This window comes from Sarcophilus harrisii, chromosome 5 (genome assembly GCF_902635505.1).
Source record: "Sarcophilus harrisii chromosome 5, mSarHar1.11, whole genome shotgun sequence".
Taxonomy (NCBI): domain Eukaryota; kingdom Metazoa; phylum Chordata; class Mammalia; order Dasyuromorphia; family Dasyuridae; genus Sarcophilus; species Sarcophilus harrisii.
The window spans coordinates 179,352,401-179,376,440 of record NC_045430.1 but is presented as its reverse complement, the minus strand read 5'-3'; the positions used below and the strand labels follow the sequence as shown (position 1 = coordinate 179,376,440).

General features: G+C 32.9%; 1 protein-coding gene across 6 annotated transcripts in view; it reads right to left on the bottom strand.

Moving 5' to 3' along the window:
• The window catches only part of MKLN1 (muskelin 1), a 289,454-nt gene that overhangs the window by 166,553 nt on the left and 98,861 nt on the right, over window positions 1-24,040 (bottom strand). For 5 of the 6 annotated variants that reach the window (XM_031941073.1, XM_031941072.1, XM_031941069.1 and 2 more), the window contains one exon: window positions 17,846-17,915. Coding sequence is in view for 3 of the 6 variants with exons in the window: in XM_031941069.1 (XP_031796929.1) it covers window positions 17,846-17,915 (70 nt within the window). In the remaining 3 variants the exon portion in view is untranslated. Of the gene's footprint in view, window positions 1-8,513; window positions 8,617-17,845; window positions 17,916-24,040 lie in introns of all 6 variants that reach the window. The other variant, XM_031941074.1, reaches the window with a different exon arrangement.

Here is a 24,040-nt window from a genome sequence, read left to right as displayed (position 1 = left end):
AATAATCTGCAAACAGTGGTCCAGTGAACTCAACTTTAATTATCTAGATCAGATAGAGTTAGGAAACACCTAGAAGCACTGATTATAATGAATCCTAGTGGCAAACTAACCTCATTTCCTTTATTTTGACAGGATTACTAACCAAACAAATGAAGACAAAGCTGTGAATATAGTTTGTCTACATTTTAATAAAGCTTTTCACAAATATCTATTCTTATGGAAAAGATGGTGTGGTACAGATTAGATAATATCAATACAAATGTGATATGAATTTGAACCATTGACAACTTTTCACTAAGTCCAAATGGTTAGCCACTTCAATATCCACATGACTGCATTGTTATCTAATGGATGAAGACATACAGAGTATGCTGATCCAAACTGCAGATAACAAAAACTGGGAAAAAGAGCTAACACTGGAGGGAAGGACAAGATCTAAAAGAATTTTGGAAAGCTGGGTCATTGAGATGAATTTAATAAGATAACATTCCATAGACAGAGATGTAAAATCCTGTATTTTGGTACAAAAAAATTAACTTGTATATAAGGGAAGAGGCAAAGATAGCTATTAGTCCTGAAAAAGATCAGGAGGTTCTAGTGGACTGCAAGTTCAATAAGTCATCTGTGCAATGTAAAACAGAAAGAGCTAAATGTGATCTTGGACCATAATAAGAGAGACTGTTTCTAGGAACAGAGGGTGATAACACTGTAATGTTTTTATCAGATGTCATATGACGTAACAGAACAGGTTCTGATCTGGGCACCATAGTTTAAAAAGAGAAACTGATAAGGTAGTGAGTACCCTAGAGAGTAACAAATATTTTCAATGATCTTTCAAATGTTACTGTCATTGGTTTATTAATCATGTTTCCTAATTTTTCAAGACCCATGAATGTTGCTCTTGTGTGTCAGGTAATTTGAACCAAATTCCTTCATCTCTCTAAATTACAGTTTGTTTTCTTATTTATATAGTAAAAGATGGTGGCAAAGTGATCTTAAATACCTTCTAATTCTAAATTCCATGATTCCATAAGGGTTTTAGCCAAAATATTTGCAAAGGAAAATAGTTGAGTACTGATTTGTATGCCTGCTTTTAACTGCAGGTCTCCAAATTTCTAATACATTTTGTCCTTTAGTCCCCATTTTGGTGTGAGGGTAGGAGATGGACATACTCCATAACAAACAGAAATCCAGACTCTTCCATTAAAGATTGAATCTTCCCTTCTCATAATGAAAAACAAGTATGAACATACATATAGCAATCATATTTGATAATATGTACAATATCTTCCCAAGCAGTCCCATGCTTCTCTGCTATCAGGTAAGTCATATGTTTCATTATTGGTTATCTGAGATAAGGCTAGGTTTTCCAAACATTCACAGTTTGCTGAAGTCATTGTGATTTTGATTATGCCTCTTGATTTATGCCTCACTGGCTGAAGGAGCACAGTATTTAGTAAGAGATCTGCCAGGTGGTGTGCTAAGTATTGAAGACTTAAAGAAAAGTTAGGAGCATAAAAATAAAGTCTCTTGACCTCAAGGAACTTACATATTAATGGGGGGAGGGGACAAGAAGATAGGCTGGTAAATAAGTAGACACTCAGAAAAGAAAGTAGAAGGAAGGTCAACATTAAAGGGAAAGGTTCTAGCAGTCTAGTAGGGGCAGGAAGAGGTATACAAGGAAAAAATCTCCTGTATAATGTGATTTTTAAGCTGAGTCATAGGGGAAGCCAGGGATGTCAAAAAGCAAAGAGTTCTTCTCTGAAGAGAACTCTAGAGATAGGTGACAATCAGTGCTGCTGTCTAGATGTGGAATGGGATATGTGAGGAATAGTAAAATATTCTGACTCTCTGAGCATAGAGTGTGTGGAAGATAGATAAAAGGGGGGCCATTGGGTGAAAAATAATAACTCAGGCAAGATGAGAAGAACCTGAGGCAAGATGGTGACTCTGAGTAGAGAAAAGGGAATTTACATTAGACATGTTATGAAGGTAGAAATAAGTCATACAAACGGCCCCAAGTTTATCTGGATCTTTACATTCATCATTCCTTACTACATAATAATATTCCATTACATTCCTATTTTTGGACTATACCAGTGATTAAACTGCTATAAAAACTTAAGAATGAAGAAACTTTCATGATTATATTAACCTGAGATCTGTCTAGGAGACAGAGTTTAAGTCACTAGCTCAGAGGGCATAACATGGGACCTAAGTGTTAGAAGAAGGGCTGAGGCCCTCTTCCTGACTCTGAAGTCTGCTCTCTATTATGATGATCTGAGTGACAGACTACTGCTTCTTTGCTAACACAAAAAAATGTTGCTAGGAGTACTTTGGTATTCATTAGAATTTTGTTTTTTTAATTTCCTTTGGGTCCAGTAATGAGATTACTCAATTTATGAATAATAAAAAGTTTAGTTACTTTCTTGTCCCTAATCAACAGGTAAATACACCCCCCTCCAAAAAAGCCAAAAAAACCCTGTCTTCCCACAACCCAATATCAACTGTCCCCATTTTTCATCATCTTTGCCAATTTATCCAATGTGAAGCAAAACCTCTCAGCAAAACCTTTTCATTTGCACCTCTCTTATTATAAGTGGTTTAGAACATGTTTTCAAATTGTAATTTATAGTCTACAATTCTTTTAAAAACATCTCTTGATCATATTAGGGATTGGCTCGATATTATAAATTTGTATCTATTTCTTACTTATCTTGGATGTCAGTCTTTTTTATCAGCAATATCTAATGCAAATTTTCCACCTGTCAGTTTAATAATATATCTTTTTACTCTGTCTATACTGATTTCCTCTTTAATTTTGTGTAATTTGAAAATGTCTATTTTAGTCTTTATAATCACTTTTTTTTGGTTAAAAATTTTCCACTTAAAATGGCTGAAAAAGCTAAAGTATATGAATATAATAAATATTATTGTTCCATAAAAAATGATGAGCAGGATGATTTCAAAAAAACCTGGGAAGATATGAACTGAAGCTGAGTGAAGTGAGCAGAAGAAAGAAAACATTGTATACAGTAACAAAATTATCTGATAATCAACATGATAGACTTAGCTCCTCTTAACAATGCAAGGTAATTTTAATAGACTTGGAATGAATGGAAAATGACAACTCCATACAGAAAGAGAACTATGGAAACTGAATGTGGAATGAAGGATAGTATTTTCATCTTTCTGTTTGTTTCTTTCTTTCTCGTGGTTTTTTCCTTTTGGTCTTATTTTTCTTGCATAACATGTCAATTATAGAATTAGATTTAAAAGGACTGCACATATTTAACCTAAAAAAAGAATACACTTACAAAAGAATAGACTTTCTGGTTTTAATACAAAATATTTGTGATCGCTAATACTTTTTTATAGTTTGATATCTGGCAATGCAATGAACCCTTCAGTCATACTTTTCTTCATTAGTTCACTTTTACTATTCATTCAGTAAATGTGTTCCTTCCTCCAAAAGAGTTCAGTTATTTATCTACATAAAGTCACAGGAGGGAATGGGTAACTAAAAAACTAATTTTCTAAAAGACTCAGGCCACCAAGCTGTATTTCATTTATTTATACAAACAATCCAATGGCTTCTTCACACTCAGACTAAATAATTAGCAAAATAAGCATGAAATAATATGTAAAAATGTGAAGAATGTTGAACTCTGAGAAATCCAACAATTTAGAATTCTAGATCTACTGTTAAATTAGAAGAAATAAGGATTAACTGGCTACTGTCAAATTAGAAGAAAATCTATGGAAAATACAGATGCATTTGTAAAGGTTTTGGACAAGAGGCATAAAAATTGATTAATTCTAAGAGGTTCTTTTCAGCAAAAAAGAAAAAAGAAAAAAAGAAAGAAAAGAGTCCACAATTCTGTAAGCATACTGAAGTTTATTAAAACATGCTGCAATGTTCAGTTTTGACACTGGGTGGTGCCCCAAGAACTCTGAGTAAGTAGTCCTCTATCCAAAATGGTGTTTATCTGTAAGTAGTTTCTTAGATGCCTATTAATCTATAATAGTTAATATAACAGTATTTCTCCACTTTCCTTATTGTTCCATGTTTCTAAACACATGGAAAGATCAGTGAAGAAAATTAGTTTTACACATTATTTCAACTCTAAGACATACTAGGACTTCAGGAAAGAAGATATTTTATCCATGTATCACAAAAATAAATACTGAAGTATTTAAATCAAGGCACTATTGATATACTATAATCTCACTCTTCACTTTGTTATGGTATCACACTAATAAATTGGCTATTAACATTTCTTTAAATTCCATGATGAATATTTTAAGCTAAGTGCCTCCACAAAGCATGCCACAAGAACAACAACCTGAACTCAACTTTAGAATTTTAGGGTATGGCTGAGATTGTAATCATTTCAATGTGGATGTGCTCCATATATGTTATTAAACCATAATCAACTGTGTTAATGTTTGTGACTCTTAACCACTAATATAGAAATATTTTAAAACTCAATGCCTCCCAAATATAAAGTAAGGTTAGATACCTAAGCACTGACAGTCTATATGCACATCTCAACTGCCTCCCCTGGGTGAAAAACCACACTTTTGGTATTGAAATTCATTGGAAATAAGAAAAATAATCTTTTAATTTGTTTATTTTTTTTTTAAGCATCAAAGATATGTTGCCTCACCATTTAAAGTTCCTGTTCTATCACTTCTACCTAATCCAGCACACAACTCCACACCCCTCCCTCTTTTGTTCTAACCTATGACTTGTCAAGAGCAGCTAAGTGGCTCTGTGGATAGATTATCTGGCTTAGAATTCAAATCTAACAGTAGACACTTACCAGCAGTATAACCCTGGGCAAATCACTTAACCCTATTTGCCTTAGTTTCCTCCTACGTAAATTGAGTTGGAGAAGGAAATGGCAAATGATGCCAATATCTTTCCCAAGAAAATCCGAAACAGGTCATGGAGTTGGTCTTGACTAAAAAAACAAACAAAACAAAACAAAACAAAACTTAATTATTGTCAAGGTCACTACTATTCTCAAAACCTCAGTGACATCAAAAAGTCTGCACTCTCGGTTCTTCTCTTGCACTTATATTCATCTTCTATGTAATCTCTTGACAAGTCTTATTGTGGAGGGAGAAACAACTCTACTAAATATCCCCTTCCCTCCACTTATCCAGAAACCATCTAGTATAAATCCTCAGCAACTCACACATGAAAAACCTCTCTGGTTGATTTCCCTTCCTCAAATCTTTCATCTTTTGCTTTTCAATCTATCCTCCTCTCTAATGCACAAGTTAGCAAATATTTGCTTTCTTACACTTTCTCTCTTACCTCTGACTCCTCATTTTTTTTCTCGTTTATACACTGTTGTTTTGAATTCTTTTGTTCTCAATTTTTATGTCTTAATTGCTTAATGAATACTTATTTACTTTATTTTTATTCTTCTTTTATTTAAAAATTTTTATTAATTAATAATAAATTGATTATTAAAATTATTAAAAAACTTTAATATTTAAATCTCTTTCATGTTATCTAAATAAGTGTGTCTTGGAATTTCTAATGTATCTTTATATTACTTCTGATACTATTTCAGTATGTTCCTTTTTTTATATTTTTTTCTGATATTATTATTCTTTCATTTTCATACTGTCCTTGAGTCTGCCTCTTTATCATTTTTTAGTTAGCAGCATCTGTTAAGAATTCCTTTCAAGTCTATAACATGCTTGGATAGATATGTCAATCTGTCATTTTATTAAGTGTTTACTATCTGTCACGCACTATGCCAAGCACTGAAATTACAAAAGAAGCAAAGTAGAGTATCCCTGCCCTCAAGAAACTCACTATTACATTTGGAAAAACAATATACAAACCACTTATGTACATAGAAAATATATGTAGTGTAAAGGGAAGGTAATCTTAGTGGGAAGGTATTAGATGTTGGGGGAACAGGGGCCAACAAAAATCTCCTGGAGGAAGAACTCATAAAAATTGAGAACAAAGGAATTTGAAACATAAATGTATAAACCAAAAGGACTAAGAATGTAACATAGAATAGCAGATAAAACACTGAGACAAATAAATTAGAAAATAACTAAAAATAATGTAGATAAAAGTGACAGATTTGGAGGAGAGAATAAACAGAAGGCACCAAAATAACTGGAACCTCAGACAACATCAAAGTAAATCAATTTGGTCACTTTCAAAAATGGCTCAAGAAAAATTTCTACAATTATCAGAAACAATCTTCTGTAAGTAGAAAAAAAATCACAAATTTCTAATAGGCAGAAGTAAATTTAGCTTAGTTTTCCCTTTATAAGGAATATAAGGTTAAATATGACCAAGTGTAGTGAATAAAGCACTGAACTTGGAATAAGAAAGCTATAGGTTCAAAGCACTATTGAGCAAGCCACTGAATCTCTGAGTCTTGGTTGTATAAAAAAAAAGTTCTATAAAATAAGCAGCTGAACAAGATTTCCTCTAAGATAACTTCTAGCTCTCAAATGTATGATAGGAGATTATATATCAAAAAATCACTTTAAGATCTTTGTATTTGGAGGGAGTAAATCAAAGAATTTGGGAAATGATATATATACAATTTTAAAATACGGGCTTCCATCCCAGAATCATTTCCCACAAAATTTAAACATTCTGTTGAAGGCAAATGATGAAAAATTTTAAAATCAAAAGGAGCTCAACAAATCTACAAACCATACTTAAAAATAACTTTTTGAAACTGAGCTTGATTTAAGTACTTAGAAAACCAGATAATTTTCAATTGTAATTAACTAGTAGTCTTAATATTTACACTTCAAAATTTCAAGAATACCTGTCGTTTTACTATAGAGTGGAACAATTCGTGCAGAATGCAACCTGCACGACAATAGATGGTCTTCATAAGCAATGAGGCCAAAAAAAAATTCCTCATGTGGTGGTCAATGATCTGGTGGAAAGTCTCTCCAAACTTAGCTCAGTTGTTCATTAATAATAGATAACAGTCTGGCAGATCTTCTGTCTTTAAGAATTCAGTCACCTTTCCAATGAGACATCAAAGCATAGCATCAATAGGACATCTTTCAATAGCATAAGAGCCAGTGCAGGGAGATAAAAATAATTACAGTATTGTATTGGCTAAATGATTGAAATTAGACTTGAAAAAGAAAAAAATGGATTATGTATCCATGCTATAGGTCAGGCATGAGAGGAGAAAACAGAGAATGGAGGTGGTGCAGATGGACAAAATTAAAAGGGACAGACCAAATTACCAAATTTCCTATTCCCCTCTTCTCAGCAATAGAACAAGGCAGAGAAGAAAAAGGAGAACCCATTACACCTCCAGGAGGAAATCCAGGAATGTAGGACAAAAGGATATTTGCATACCTGGTAAGTAAGGTCTATTGCAAAGATGCCTCCCAATTTGTAAATAGTGACAGCAATTCAGATAGGACAATTAAGCCTACACTACACAGGAGTAACTATAAATCCTGTGATCAAAATCTCAGGATTTAGATTTCTTAAGAAAACTTCCACAGAACTTGTTTAATTTTTCATTATGATTTTAGTATCTGAGGCATTTATTGAACAAATGCCTAGCTTCTTCTGTCTATCAATTCTGATTTTCTTTTCTAGCATTGCTCACCTTTCTTCAAACAAGAAAAAAATTCTACTGTGAAGAAGCTAAGTTCATTTATTTTTAGTTTGTTTTATTTTTAATCGCCACTATTTAATATCCAGATGAACTATCAACTGCTCAAAACAAAATGCTTTCAAACCTAATGCTTTCTTAGCTTTATTCCTGTTACTTCCTTAAGTTAGTCCTGGGACACTTACTTAATAAATTACTCAATTTAAAAAACTGTCACTGGTTTACTTTTGAGTAAGCCAAGGAGTACATGAATATTTTAATCTGCATTATGAACCTGTCTAATTACTATTAGCCACTGTTAAAAGCATGCTATTATTGTTTCTGTTTCACATTATTATTAAAGCATTATTTACATTTTTAAAATGCTTATCAAATAAAAATGAACTTTCTTTGTATAGGTACAGAACTCAAAAGTGATAACTGACAATTAATTTGTTCCTTTCCACATTCATGAATTTAACATTATTAATAATAGCATGCAAAATCATAATTCAAGATATTATTTATAAGCTTACTATAATTTATTAAACATTCTTAATACATCGTAATTAGTCACTAAAAGAAACTTGAGACTTCAATAAAAGATATAATTGCCTTACCCATCCAATTACTTTGCTTATTTAAAACAATAATTATTTTTGAATTCTACAAGAATATAGTCACCTAATAGAAATATTAAGACATCATATTCAATATTCCTAAGGTTAATAAAACATGCTTTCATACTACATAAATTTTATTTTTTTGAGCTACATTTCTCCATAAAAAATTATCTATAAGTCCCATATTAGGGAATGTTTATTAAATATCATTTTGGTTTTGTGAACTAATAAATTCTTTGCTTTTACTGGAACAATGATACTTATCTGTGCTTACCTAGCACCTTACTTCTTCTGATGACCCAATCTGCGGATGAGCCATGGCTTTTCATCTTTCTGTCCTGCCACCTATCTTTTACTCATTTCACTGTTCATTCATACTTCCACCAGAGAGCAAATAAAGAGAAGAGAAAGAAAATGTGTTTCACTACTTGTTAATAAGGCCTTAAGAGTGTGAAAATAGTTACATGTATGGCACATAAATTAATTAGGTGATAGCTCTAACTAAAATTCTCATGGGATTCTCTTCCATCCAATTTATCCCACTATATACTCAAGAGGAAGTCCAACTTCATTTTTCTATTCATATCCATAAAGCTGAGAAGCAACTTAGTAATCTATAATTCTGGAAAGTCACTTTTATATGCCATGACTTCCCTATAATAACAAAACAGGAATCATACCTAGAAGGGATTTAGCAGTACCACATGGCATTGTGAGAGAAGAATGAAGGGGAGGGAGAAAAAGAAGAGAAGACAGAGAGAACCAGAGTCAGAGAGGGAGAGACAGAGAGAGAATCTGCCCAACCAGAGCTTTATGAAAATTAGATCATTATTTTCATTTTACCAACTAACTACAGTTTTCCTAAATGTCAAAGGGTTTTTTGTTGATTTTGTTTTTTGCTTTTTTTTTTTTTTTAAACAATTAAGAAGAAGCTAAATAGCATCTTCATCATTCTAATCCAGTTTGCAATACAGCACTGTGAGTCAATGGAATTATGGCTCTGTCGCTACCTGTGTGACTAAGTTGGTTAACTTCTCTGAATCTGTTTCCTCATCTGCAAATTGAAAAGATAGACCAACAAGATCTTCAAAAACCCTTCAAATTTTAAAGTTGTGTTTCTATGATCTCCAAAAATTTAGTATTTAGTTTCTCCCTCTCTCCTACTCCCAAATTACTCCTGTTCATCAAGAGAATGAGCTACACAATATCTTCTATTCTGTGTTCTCAGGAAAGGAACTTTGTTTCTTATTAAAAGGAGCACAGGATCATATATTTTAATTGGAAGGTCATCTTTTCCAACTTCTTCATTTTGTAGATGAGGAAACTGAGTCCAAAAGAAGCTGCATGACAATTTTAAAGTGCTTCTTGTTTTTTAGAGTTATTTAATTAGTATTACAGTTGACAGATACTGGGCCTGGAGTCAGGAAGACCTGAGGTCAAATCAGATATCAGACATTAGTTTTGTAGGTCTGGGCCAGGGACTTAACTTCTGTCTGCATCAGTTTTTTCAACTGTAAAATGGGGATCATAGGAGCACTCCACTTAACAAGATTGCTGTAAGGATCAAATGACAAAAGTGCACAACATGGGGCCCATGATAGGCACCATGATAGGTGCCATATAAAAATGTATTTCCTTTCTCTTCCTTTTACTCAACATCCCATAGGAAGTGACAGAGTCAAAAATCAAACTCAGAAACTCCAGCTCCAAATAAAATGAACTTTTTTTTTCCCATTCAGCAAGTGAGAAGTCTCAGGGCAGTTTTAGTTTTAATAACTTCAAAAGTATAAATTTTACAAAAATACAAAAACAACATTTGAAAGGTTATTGAAAATTTTAGAATATTGATGTAATTCTTATTAAATTTCAACATAACCACCACCTTATACTCTGTATCACTCCAGTAGATTTAATTTAGTAAAAACTTCTACCAGCTGCTGCTCAGTAAGGATCGTAGTTATAATACCCAGCCTTACAATCATCCAAAGGCTGTGAAGTATGAAAGGGAAGATTTTGGTGTGACCCCACAAGAAAAAGTCTAATGGAGATAGATCAGATGATCAAAGTGGTAAGACAAGATTACATGGTCTGAAAAAGTGTCTTCAAAAACTGCCACACAGCCCTTTTTGTAGTGGCTAGAAACTGGAAACTGAATGGATGTCCATCAGTTGGAGAATGGCTGAATAAATTGTGGTATATGAAAATTATGGAATATTACTGTTCTGTAAGAAATGACCAACAGGATGATTTCAGAAAGGCCTGGAAAGACTTACACGAACTGATGCTAAGTGAAATGAGCAGGACCAGGAGATCATTATATACTTCAACAACAATACTAGATGATGACCAGTCCTGATAGATCAGGCCATCCTCAACAACGAGATCAACCAAATCATTTCTAATGGAGCAGTAATGAACTGAACTAGCTATACCCAGAAAAAGAACTCTGGGAGATGACTAAAACCATTACATTGAATTCCCAGTCCCTATATTTATGCACACCTGCATCTCTGATTTCCTTCACAAGCTAATTGTACAATAATTCAGAGTCTGATTCTTTTGTACAGCAAAATAATGTTGTGTCATGTATACTTATTGTGTATCTAAGTTATATTTTAATATATTTAACATCTACTGGTCATCCTGCCATTTAGGGAGGGTGGAGGTAAGAGGTGAAAAATTGGAACAAGAGGTTTGGCAATTGTTAATGCTGTAAAGTTACCCATGTATATATCCTGTAAATTAAAGGCTATTAAATAATAATAATAAAAAAAAAAAAAAAAAAACCAAAAACTGCCACACATCTACAATATATAATAGGGTATATACTCGTCTTGTTAAAATTTTTAAAAAATGTATTATTCAAATAAGTCAAACTGAATATAAAATAAAATTAAATAATCTTTCAAGTGATGCTGTGCCTCATCTATAAAATGGAAATAATAATAGTACCTACCTCCCAGGGTTGTTATGAAGATCGAATAAGATAATAATTGTGATGTGCTTAGCACAGAACCTGGCACACAGTAAGCATTATAAAAGTTGTTCTTTTGTGTCAGAAACAAAATTTGAATTAGATCTTCCTGACTCCAAATCCAGCACTAGTTAATTAGTCAAAGACAGAAAAAATCTGTCTGTCTCTCCCCTCGTCCCCACTATATTATGTATACTGTACATATATATGTAAGTAAATATGTATACACACATCTATGTATACATCAACACTCCCCAAATAGTCCCACTGACACTTTTTGTGACAGCAAAACAGCAATATGGGAAATAAAATAGATGCCCATTGGTTGGAAAACGGCTACACAAACTCTTTTACATAGTCATAGTAGTATTGTAGCACCATAAGTAATGAAATATATGAAGAACTCAGAAGAGCATAGAAAAACTTACAGGAACTGACACAGAGTAAAGGAAGCAGAACCAGAATAATTATGACAGCAATGTAAATGGAAAGAACAGAAAATAAAACTTAACTTTAACCAAGCTTGACCTCAGAACAGAATTAAGAAAATACAACTTCCTTCAATTGGGGGGAAGAAGAATAGTGAATAATATCTGTGCTCCTTTTCATTTAAAAAACAAAAATCAACAAAATATTGTAAAACATCCTAAAAATTTACCAAATACATTAAGTACCTGGTAATCTCATAAAATATGTATTTGTCTTTAGTTCCACAGGTCAAATAATCACAAATGCTAAAGCAAAGGCCTAAAACACTGTCCTCTACATTTTTCAGATCAGAAAAAAATGAAGCCTATATTAGGCTTAGCAAATATTCAAGTTTCCTGCTATCCAGTTCATTTCTTCATTTACAAAACCAAGCTAACTCTCTATAGAGCAAATCATTAAAGTCATCTGTGTAATTAATGTTCTCATGAAATCATGGTTTACCATGTTACTAACAAATGGCAAGTAACAAAAGTATAGGGTACATCTTTTTTAAACAAACTTTCTCAGAAAGAGACCAAAATGACAAGGGACTTAGAACAAAACCTGTGTATAATAATTTAAAAAATTTTTCTTACCTGTTGTATGACCTAGGATATGTTCCAGTTCATCTGAAAAGTATGTTTTCCTAAACTATGTGGCCCTTATGAAATTCATGTACTTAGAAAAGATAAAATTACTAATTTAAACTTGGTTTGGATAGAATGTGTATCTATTAATTGGGAAACTGATAAACAAACTAGGTTATCTAAATGTAAAAGAATATTAATATGCAATAAGAAATACGAGGAATTCAGATAAACATTGATTATATGTAGATGTATATAGGAAAAACATACCCAGTGACTATAATAATGAAATTGAAAAGAGCAATAAATGGAAGTTGGTCTCTGAATAATTATAATAAACAATTTTAGATCCAGAGAAGAGATAATGAAGCATTCCTTCTTCCTCTTGGCAGAGTAGAGGGTTTAAAGGGGCAAAATGTTAATGCCAGACAGATACTATTTCAACTGTTTTTTCTTAACTATTTTTCTGGGTTAGAAAGGATAATTAAATTCAGAACAGGGTGAGAAAGGAAAAAGGAGAGGGCAGAAAAATATGCAGAAATATTGGTGATGTCTTTTAAAGAAGTATCAATCTTTTTTTTAAGTGTGCAAAATGTATTGGGGCTAAATTTATCATAAGAGAAATGAAGAATTAACAGCTATTTCAATACTTGCAATACTCGGAAAAAGAACAAATACAGGATAGGTATAAAAAATAAAATTCAAATGAGAGTCTTCATATTTACTGCTGGAATTTCTGGTATGGGAAAAGAAAATAATAATCAGGGGAAAAAATTCCTCCAATGAAATTTATGAAAAATGTGAGAAATGTCAAGTCTAATGAAGAAAAAAAGAAAACACATAGATGAAAAATTTTATTTCAAACAAAAAAGAAACTCCCATTCTTAAAAGCAGCTACTCAGAATGGTCTAGAATCCATTTAGAAAACAAACAATATTCCTGATTTCTTCAGTAAGATATAGAGCAAAACCACATTTATTAATAAGCAAAATGGAATGAGATGTAAATAAAACCATTTTTCCAGATGACCAAAGCTGGCCATTTTAGGCACCAAATTTGGAAATCAGGAAGTTCTGAGCTGAATGAGCCCCTAAAGATCCTCTCGTATATCAACTTATCTTCTCAATAAAGACCAAAGGAGTGACATTCACAAAGGCAGTCAGGGGCAGGAATGGACTCAAACACAGGTCTCTTGAGATCAAATAAAGTAGTATTTCCACCCAGTAGACTACCTTCTTTGTATAACAAGGGTAGGTAACTTTTTTGCTGCCAAGGACCATTTGGTTATTTATAATATCATTTGGGGTCCATTCAAAATTATTAAATAAGTAGGGGAAGGTTGCTGTCATCTGCAGTTGCTTCAAGGGGCCAAACCAAATGATTTCTGAGGCATTCCCCACCCTTGCTTTCTACGAACTATTTTTGACAGATCTAAACATTATGTTACAATCACTCATTAAACCATGGGTGCAGACTGCAATCCATTCATTTCTCCTCATCCTGTACAAGCCTAGAAATAATTCTCCACAAGGAATCCACCCAACTTTACTCTTAGACCTCTTCCTCTGGATTTCATGACATTATGTGGCCATCTGTGGAGCTTTTCACCTAACCCTCTCCTGCTCTATGACAAACTCATATACCTTATCAATTACAGATCCTTCTGATGATGTCTGTTACATGGTTTCTCTTCAGTAATTCTTTGTCAATAATATATTGCTGCCCATGCACATTCACTATGAATCACCGCTCCTCCTCCTGCCCTGTGGGTGATCCACAATTTTATAAAGAATGATAGTCCCAAAACTTCAATCATAGAGCACTACTTGAAATAATTTTGGTATGAAAAAAATGAGGCATCTGTTTCACAGAGAAACATAATCCATTAAAAAGTTTTGAATAATTTCCAAAGGTAAGCCAGCCTGTTCACTCTCCTTTTCAACTGGAAGCTCCTTCATTGTCAATACACAGGGTCTTGTCCAACAAATTGGATGACTTATAGATATGCTTTGTCGAAACCTTCCAATTGCATATCATAGTCTAGAAAACAATAGGTTTTTCAAGTATGGATAATAGCATAACATTATCTACAAACAGGGGCATCTTAAAGAACTCATCATCCAAAAAGAATGACTCCCTCCTTTGAACAAAACATTTTTCATGTCAATGGCAAATATTTTTGGTAAGGACAACTATCTGATTTATGATTAAATTAATATTAATACAAAGGTGGTTAAGCAATGCTTATGTTGTTACATTCTTAAAGGAATTACTTTGACATGCAAGGGAAATTGTTGGAGGAAATAACATTTTGCTTTAGTAAATGAAATGTTTTTTAAAGAAAACAATGATAAGAATCTAAGAAACTGTATTCTCTATAATGTCTATTAAATTGTATAACTACAATAATGTGATCTGCAACAGAATACCCTTTGCAAATCTGCCAATTCCAAATTTTCTAATGTCAGTAAAAAAAAAAAAATCAATAAAATATCCTTGATATATGGGAATGTATCAAGTCTATAGCTCATAAACTATGTGATCTGTAGTTAATTCTCATCAGGATTTTACATAGAGGGCAAAGTAGGCATATTGGTCAAAAGTTACTGGTATTTTCTGTCTCTTATTTGGTCTTTTTTTTGGGGGGGGGGGGCGTTAATGAAGCTTTTTCCTCCAAGTATGTGCAATCTTCTCCTTTCCAGAAATTTTCGATGGAAATTTTCTTTAAATATATCAACACATGGGGAGTTTTTCCCTTTTAAGAAAGCTCATGTTTTCTTAAAAGAATAAAGACACTATAATTTAATTCATCACCATGAACAGCATATATAGTAATTACTAAATGGCAATATAGTATGGTAATTACTTTTTAGATATGGAAGATCTTTTTTCTTACACTAAATAAACCCAATTACTACATTCTTTGAATTATTTGTCGTTTTATTTTTAAGGTCCCAGGCCAAATCCCACAAGGTTTTTGTTTGGGCCCAGGCAGCCTCAGAATAAATATAAATATAAATGAAATAAATAAAATAAATGATTTTTTTTTTGACTAGGTAAAAAAAGGCCATTCTTAGCCTCATTTCTTTCTTACCTAGCCTTATAATGGGCAGTTACATGATTCAAATGACATCTATTAAAAACCTTAACTTGAAAAGCCTTCAAGGTTTCCTACTGCATCAGTACCATCTCCAGTTATCATAATTTACATCTGGCCACTGGACTCAGATGGCAGGAGAAAATAAAGCTGGGGACTTTGCACAGCCCTCTCTCACTTAAATTCAATTCACTTGTATCACCTCCCTAATGTCATGGTTGTCTTCAAAACTGGACAAAAAATAAGCAGTTAAAAAAAAAGTCTCATTTCTTTCTGTTTTCAGGATTTGCAGTTACTATTTTTCCCTTCCAAGTTGCTTGCCTCTAACAACATCTTGATCATCTTCCTCCATATATAGAAACATTTCTACAATGCTGGGAACTAGGAAAGGAGATGATAAGAAAGCATATTAGAATTACATCTAAAATAGACGCAATGAGGACCTAAAAGCTTACTATGATTTATGTGCACAAACTTTTTTATAGATTTTGTAACTTCTATCTTGGCTGCAGAGAAGCTTCCTTGCCTTCTTCTCCACCAAGGGAACTGATGCAGGAAGAGATTCTTTTTGATTATAGACCAGGAAGTTCAAGGAGTTATGTCATGGGCCCCTTTGTTAGTGTGGTAAAGTATGTAAATTCTTTCTCTGAATGGTGTTCTTAAAGGCATAAAACACACAAGATTAGAAAGAAAATTAGCTATATGAAAGTACAATTATTAAAAAAATGTTTAAATTCATGAATGCAATAGAGCATTGGCCCTCAAGTCAGGAGGATCTGAGTTCAAATCCGACCTCAGACATTTGACACTTACTAGCGGTATGATTCTGACCAAATCACTTAACCACAACTGCCTACCCAAAGAAAAATAATAAGGAGGAAGAAAGGGAGGGAGGGAAGGAAGGAAGGAAGAAAGGGAGGGAGGGAAGGAGGGAAGGAAGGAAGGAAGAAAAGGGAGGGAGGGAAGGAGGGAAGGAAGGAAGGAAGAAAGGGAGGGAGGAAAGGAGGGAAGGAAGAAAAGAAGGAAAGGGAGAGGGAGAGAGGAGGGGAAAGAAAGGATGGAGGAGGGAGGGGAAGAAAGGAAGGTGAGAGGAAGGGAAGGAGGGAAAAAGGGAAGGACAAAGAAAGAAAGAAGGAAGGACAGAGGGAGAGAGAGGGAGGGAAGAAGAGAAGGAGAGAGGAAGGAAGAGAAGAGAAAGAGGGAGAAGAAGGGGGAGCACAGGGTTGGGGGAGGAGAAAAGAAGAAGAAGGAAGGGGGGAGGAAGGGGAAGAGAACAGGGAGGAGGATAGGGAGGAGGAAGGAGAAAAAAGAGGAGAAGAAAGGAAGGAGAGGAGGAAGAGGAAGGAAGAGAGGAAGCTGTTTATAGAGTCCAGATTAAGAATACTTGTTCTAAATTATAGAGGTTATTACTATATAGAAAATCAAACAGTGTTAAAACAAAGTTATTCCTCTACAAAAGTAAAAAAGTCAGAAAAGGTCTAATGTTTAATAACCACCCAGGATTCAAAAGTTATGAATAAAAAAATTATAAAATCTGTTTGTTCTTCAAAATATAACTAAATATAAAAATTTAATATAACAGTGAAGAATTACTAATAGAACAATTTTTTTTTCCCAATTAAGATGAGAAAAAGGCAAACCTAGTTAGATAAGCAACAGAATACAGTGGAGCGCCTAAATAAAGTAAAATGGGAAATTAAGACAAGAAAAATAAAATACCTGAAAATTTGATATGCAAAAAAAATATATCACAAAAAGAACAAGACAACCAATTACACTACAATTTTTCTAGAAACTCACTCAATATTATTTCCTACTGTAGTAAATTCAGTAATAGGAGACAATTTTGGGCCTCTCTGTCAGAAAAGTACAAGATCCTAACATTATCTAAATAAATCAAACATTCAAAAGTAATTATTACAAATATTTGTTTCCTACTACAAAGTACTCTCACAGAATCAACTTCAAATTAAAGTCAGCAATATGAAACTCCAATCTACTAACAATACCTGTAATTTACAAATAGGCAACGAAGAAAAAATAAAATCAAGATAAGACAAAAATGAAAACTTCTGTCCCAATAAATACTTTTACACTTCAGAGCTATGGTTTAACATATATCAACTAAATTATTCATCAATTAAATATACATGAACTACATTTCCTAAAGTACATGAAAAAATGGAGTCCTATATAAAATCAGTACCATTTTTTCATTACTGATTTAGAAAAAGTAAAGAGGATTCTAAAAAGTACTGCAGGTTAACTTCCATCAAACAATACAAGTTTTGCAACACTTAAGAATAGGGTAAAGTTAATTTCTTTGCTGTGCAGAAGTCTGGAAAAATTTACAAAAGAAGCAACACATTCTAGGTGCCAACTGACCCACTTAGTTTCAAGAATTGATGGTGCTAAATTAATCCTGACTTATGAATACTGACAACCATTCTATGCCTATAAAGCAAAAATCAGATTCTTACCTGGGGAGGATAATTGCTCTCAGAAGACCATCGTGAAGATTGGTCATTTGGCTTATCCACTAAAATATTCCTAAAATAGAAGAAAAGAAAAATAACTTAAGTTTAAATCACTCTTAAGAATTGACTCTATTGGCAATATTAAAAATGAATCTTTTATCATGAATAGCAAAAAAAATATGCAAATGCTTGAAAGTAAAGCAATTAGACCACAGAACAATAACCCAAACACCAATGCAGTACAATCTCATTATCTAGTAAACAGAAATCCCTTTCCTTATAGGCCTCTCAGTGGAATCACCCGTATCTCATGTGGGAAGAACTGCTTTCATCAGATCAGGCTCTATTTACTCCTCAAGAGGAAAGTACATATTTTCTCCCTACAATGTGACCTTGGGCAAATCAGCAGTAGTCTAGTAAATATCAGATTTAAACAAATACCTCACACCACACACAGATATATGATTCTGATATAAAAAATCACATCATAAACAAATTGGAAAATAAAGAAAGAAATATCTTTTATATTTGTGAATATGGAAGAGTTCATGATTATATAAGAGACAGTAAGGCTCAGAAGATAAAATGAGTAATTAAGATTAGATAAAATTTAAAATATTTTGCACACAACCCAACCATTCTCGAAAGCAATCTGGAACTATGTCCAAAAGGTTATAAAACTGTGAATATCCTTTGATAAAAGTGTTTCTACTGAGTCTGTATCCCAAAGAGATCATAAAAGAGAGAAAAGGACCCATGTATACAAAAATATTTTAGCAGCCCTTTTTGTGGTGGGCAAGGAAATGGAAATTGAATGAGGAATGGCTAAATAGGAATGTAATAAAATATTACTGTGTTCTATAAAAAATGATGAGCAGATTGATTTCAGAAAAGCCTGGAAAAACTTATATGAACTGATGCAGAGTGAAGTGAAATGAAGAGAACAAAGAGAATATTGTACACAGCAATAAGATTATGGAATGATCAACTGTGATGAACCTGGTTCTTTTCAATGAGATGATTCAAGGTAATTCCAATAAATGGAGATGGAAAATGCCAAACTCACCAAGAGAGAAAACTATGGAGACTAAATGGGAATCAAAGCATAGTACCTTTTTGTTTGTTTTTGTCTTTTTCGTGATATTTTTCCTTATGATTTGATTTTTCTTGCATAGTATGACAAATATAGAAATATATTCAAAGAACTGTATGTATTTTACCTATATGCAGATTGCTTGGGGATGGGGGAAATAAAGGAGGGAGGATGCAAAATCTGGAACCCAAAGATCTACAGAAATTAATATTGAAAATTATCCATGTTTTGCCTGTTTGGAAAAATAAAATATTGAAAATTTAAAAATAATTTTTAAAAAAGATTGCACAAACAAAACTAATAACTGTTAAGATTGGAAAGGAAGTAGTTAAAGGGGAAAAAATCTTTGCAACAAGTTTCTCTGATAAAGATTTAAATTTCAAGATAAATAAGGGACTGATTCAAATTTAAAATAATAGAAGTCAGATAGTGAAAAAAATATAAAAAGATAGTTCTCAAGGAAAGAAATTCAAACGAATACATAGTTTACATTATGATAGAGAATATAATCGTGTTAAATTATATTAGAGAATTTATGCCCACCTGCATTTTTGATTTCCTTCACAAGCTAATTGTACAATATTTCAGAGTCTGATTCTTTTTGTACAGCAAAATAACGGTTTGGTCATGTATACTTAATTGTGTATCTAATTTATATTTTAATATATTTAACATCTACTGGTTGTCTTGCCATCTGGGGGAGGGGGTGGGGGGTAAGAGGTGAAAAATTGGAACAAGAGATTTGGCAATTGTTAATGCTGTAAAGTTACCCATACATATAACCTGTAAATAAAAGGCTATTAAATAAAAAAATAATAATAAATAAATTAATTAATTATATTAGAGAAATGCAAACGTGAGATTCTACCAAGTTTGCAAAGGCCACAAAAGAGGGATATGACAAATATTGGAGGTTTTTGAAACTATGACTCAAATGTTATTTAAACACTTTGATCCAATAATGCCATTACTATGCCTATAATTCAAATGGATCACAGAAAAAAGAAAAGGATTCTTAAATACCAAAGTATTTATAATAACTTTTTTTTTTTTAATAGTGGCAAAGATCTGGAAACAAGTGTTCTTTAACTGGGGAACATCTGAAGATGAAGATATATATATAATATATAATAAATATATATATTATATATGTGAATTCATATATATATATGAATATAAAGGAATAATACTATTGTAAGAAATAATGAAGGGAATGATTTCAAAGGTATTTAGAATTTGTATGAATGGACTCAGGCAAAGTGGACAGAATCAGGAGAAAATTTATACAATAACATTGTAAAAAAAAAAAAAAACAACAATTCTGAACTCTGATCAGTATAGGGAATGAGCAACCATGATTACAAAGGATCAATGATAAATAACACTATCTAAAAGAAAAATGGCAAATTAAAATATACAAAATGAGACACTTTTTAAAAAACATAGTCAATGTGGGAATTTGTTTTGCTTAATTGCATGTCTGTTACAAGAGTTTCCTTTTGCTCCCCTTTCTTCTGCCTTCAGAAAATGGAGGGAAATGGAGGATAGAAAATATAAGTTAAATGAAAAAAAAATTAAATCTAAGTGAGAGGGACTGAACTCAGGTAATAGCTATATGGAGTGGAGAGAAGGAGTTGGATGAGATAATAAAAATATAGAAAAGAGAATATTGGCAACTGATTAGATATGTAGGAGGAGGGATGATGAGAAGTTGAAGCTAAAGAGACAGTTACAAACTTGGGGAATATTTGTGGAATAAGATTTAAGTTCATTTTTGTATTTGGTCAGTTAAAGAGGTAGAACTGGAGCCCTTTGGGAGGGGGTTGAGTAGAGCCAAAGAGGTGTCATTTACATATAGAGGATAGTTAAATCTGTGGAATCTGATGATGTAACCAACATAGCAGATGATGTATGAGATTGATACTGAGGGGGATGCAAAAATTGATCTTTCTCAGTCTCCTTTACTGAATCTTCATTGAGGTCACACTTACTAGGTCTCTATCCTAGGGCCTCTTCTTTTCTCCCTCTACATTATTTCACTTGGGGAATCTATTCCATCAGCTCATGTCAATTCAATGACCTTCAGGCTGATGATGCTCAGATTTATTTATTTAGCTCTAATGTCTCTCCTAAACTCCAGATTCAATTCTCCAATTACTTACGAGAAATCTCAAATTAGATATCGCTCTGATACCTTAAACAATATGTTTAAAATAGAAGTCATTTTTTCCTCCCAAACTTGCCGCTCTTAACTGCTCTATTATTGATAAGGGCAGCACCATCCTTTTAGTAACCCAGGCTTGAACCACAGGTGCCAACCTCAACTCCTCACTCTCTTTCACCTTTGTTATGTAATCAATTATCAATTCCTACAGTTTTTTCTTTTATAACATCTTTTCTATTTATCCTCTTCTCTTTTATTGTCATCACCCTGGTGCTGGTCCTCATTGTCTCACATATATACTAGAGAAATAATCTTTTGGCTTGTTTCTCTGATTCAAGCTTCTCCATTTAAGTGTTAAATTGTTCCTAAAGCATAAATATGACCATAGAATCACTCTATTCAATAAATTCCAATGGTTCCCTACTGTCAAATGATCAGGATCAAACAGAAAATCCTATTTTTATTTTAAAACTCTTCCAACCTGGCTCTTTCCTACCTTTCCAGTATTCTTACACCTTATTCCCCTCCATTTGGACCTCCTGTTGTTCTTCAAACATGACACAATCTCCTAATTTTGAGTCTTTTCACTGGCTGTTCCCCTATCTAGAATCTTTTCCCTTCTTATTTGCATTCCTGGTTTCCTTTGCTTATTTCAAGTATCAGCTCAAGTTCTACTTTCTACAAGAAGTTTTTCTCAGGCTTTCCTAGTCTTAGTACTTTCTAAGACTATTCCTTACTTATCTTGCTCTTCCCTACTAGACTGTGAACTCCTTGAAAACAGACTGACTTTTTTTTTTTTGGGGGGGGGCTATCTTTGCATAATACCTGGTATATAGTAAGCACATAATGCTTACCAATTTGACTAGGTGGCATGTGAAAGAAACAAAATACAGAAAAAGTACTGAAAGTAAATGCGAGAAAGAAAAGAGTGCTTTCAGTTGGGGAATCATAGCTTAGAAATGGAAATGCCTTTGGAAGTTAAACCTCTTATTTTACCTATTAGAAAAATGAAGTCCAAGGATGTAATGTAATGTGCCTACTATCATAGAAAAATTATATGGCAACAGTCGGTATTCAAACCCAGGGAATATGACTTTTAAAAAAAGGAACTTTCTTCTCAGAAAATAAGCAAATGATAAGAAAGTCAAATGAAATTTAATTTCAAAACTGAAACAAAGTCAAATTTCACAAAGTATATTATATTAGAGGGAGAATTAAGATATCAACAATTAGAAACAAGAATGAGGGACTAAGAAAAAAGCCAGTAAGACAATGAATTACAAATAAATTCCCTTTTGGATCCACTTGAAGAAATATAAGGACTTAGGTAATATTATTAGAAAAAAATTAGAAAAATGATATGAATATTATTGATTATAATATGAAATTAGAAACAATATAGTCAAGGTATCAATTATTGGACTAGGATTTGTACGGGTACTATATTCAAGCTGTAGAAATTAATGAAGAAGATGGTTTCACAAAAGTTTTTAATATTCCATGGCTATAAGTCTAAGATAAATAGAATTCCTGCCATTCTCTCTGTTCATAGAGCTACTCAGATGGATTAATCTCCCACCACCTAGTGGCAACTAGGAGTACTGCATAGTTCATTAACAATGAGGTTTTCCCCTTTCCAAGGTACTGAAACCTATGTCTACTAAATTTTATCATCATGTTTCCCAAAATGCAGTTTTAGTTGTCATTCCCTAACCCTCCCAAAAAGACTTGGAAATGGATGTGATGATGAGTTCACACAAGAGTGTAAAATACAACTATAGCATGTACTATAATTATACCTACTAAAATAAATCATATTGCATAATATTCATGTTAGTTTCCTCATTTGGAAAATTAGGGAATTGGACTGGATGATTTATAAGACTCCTTACAACTACAAATTTCTATAGTTTTACAATTCTCCAGAAAATTAAATTGAAATGAATAAATGAAGAAACTAATGTGCCAAGTAAAAATAAGATTATCATGAACAGTGTCAGGAATCAACCAAGAAAGGGATTTTCTGAACTAAAAAGTTACTCCTTGGAATTTAGTACTGTTAAATGTGTCCCACTAATTGAATAAAATGGGGCAGAAACCCTAACAGTTTAATTTATTATATGTAATTTTGAGAGGTAGTAAGAAATATCAGAGCTGGATTTGAAATCAGAAATAACTAGATCCAAGTTCTTCCTGCAACATATAATAATGACTATGTGACTCTAGACAAATGACGTAAAGTATCAGTGACCTAGGCAGCTCTTTAAGAGCTTAAGTTGGTAGAAAATGTATCCTCATTGGGAATTCCCTATGCTAAGGACATCCCAGATCTAGACTCTTCTACCTTAAATGGCTATACACTTCAATTTACTGGATGAACTACAGTAAACAGAGCAATTGGAGGAATACTACTAGAGGAAATGAAAATAAAGTCTAGAATCAAAGAATACCCTTTCTGGAGAGAAAAATTCATTCTAAACATTTGAGCTAAGAAAAAAAAAAAGTAATAAAAACAAGAGCAGAGGAACCAAGAAACTTCTGAGTTTCATCACCAAACTCATTACTATTCAGACTCTATACAAAATATCCTTCAACTTAAGGAAAACAAGAAGAAAAAATTAGAAAAGGAAAGAGATTAATGTGACAGCAGTAATCAAAGAAGCTTCAAATGATCCGCTGAGAACTCCATCCCCTGTTACAACCAACCTTAACCTTCCTACCAAGAGCTGCCTACCCTCTGGGATTAAGAGCTTCAATCTTTCTTGGGCACCAGCATGTAAAAAGAATGCCCACTCAATTTCTCAACTTTATGTACAATCTTCCTACTCCAATTTTCTTGCCTGTTTCTGGAAAATCTGAAGAATTTCTTTAGTGACATATCCAGTGAAGGAAAACACTTCAAAGGCCACAAGAATAAATAGTGCTAAACAAACTTCTATGG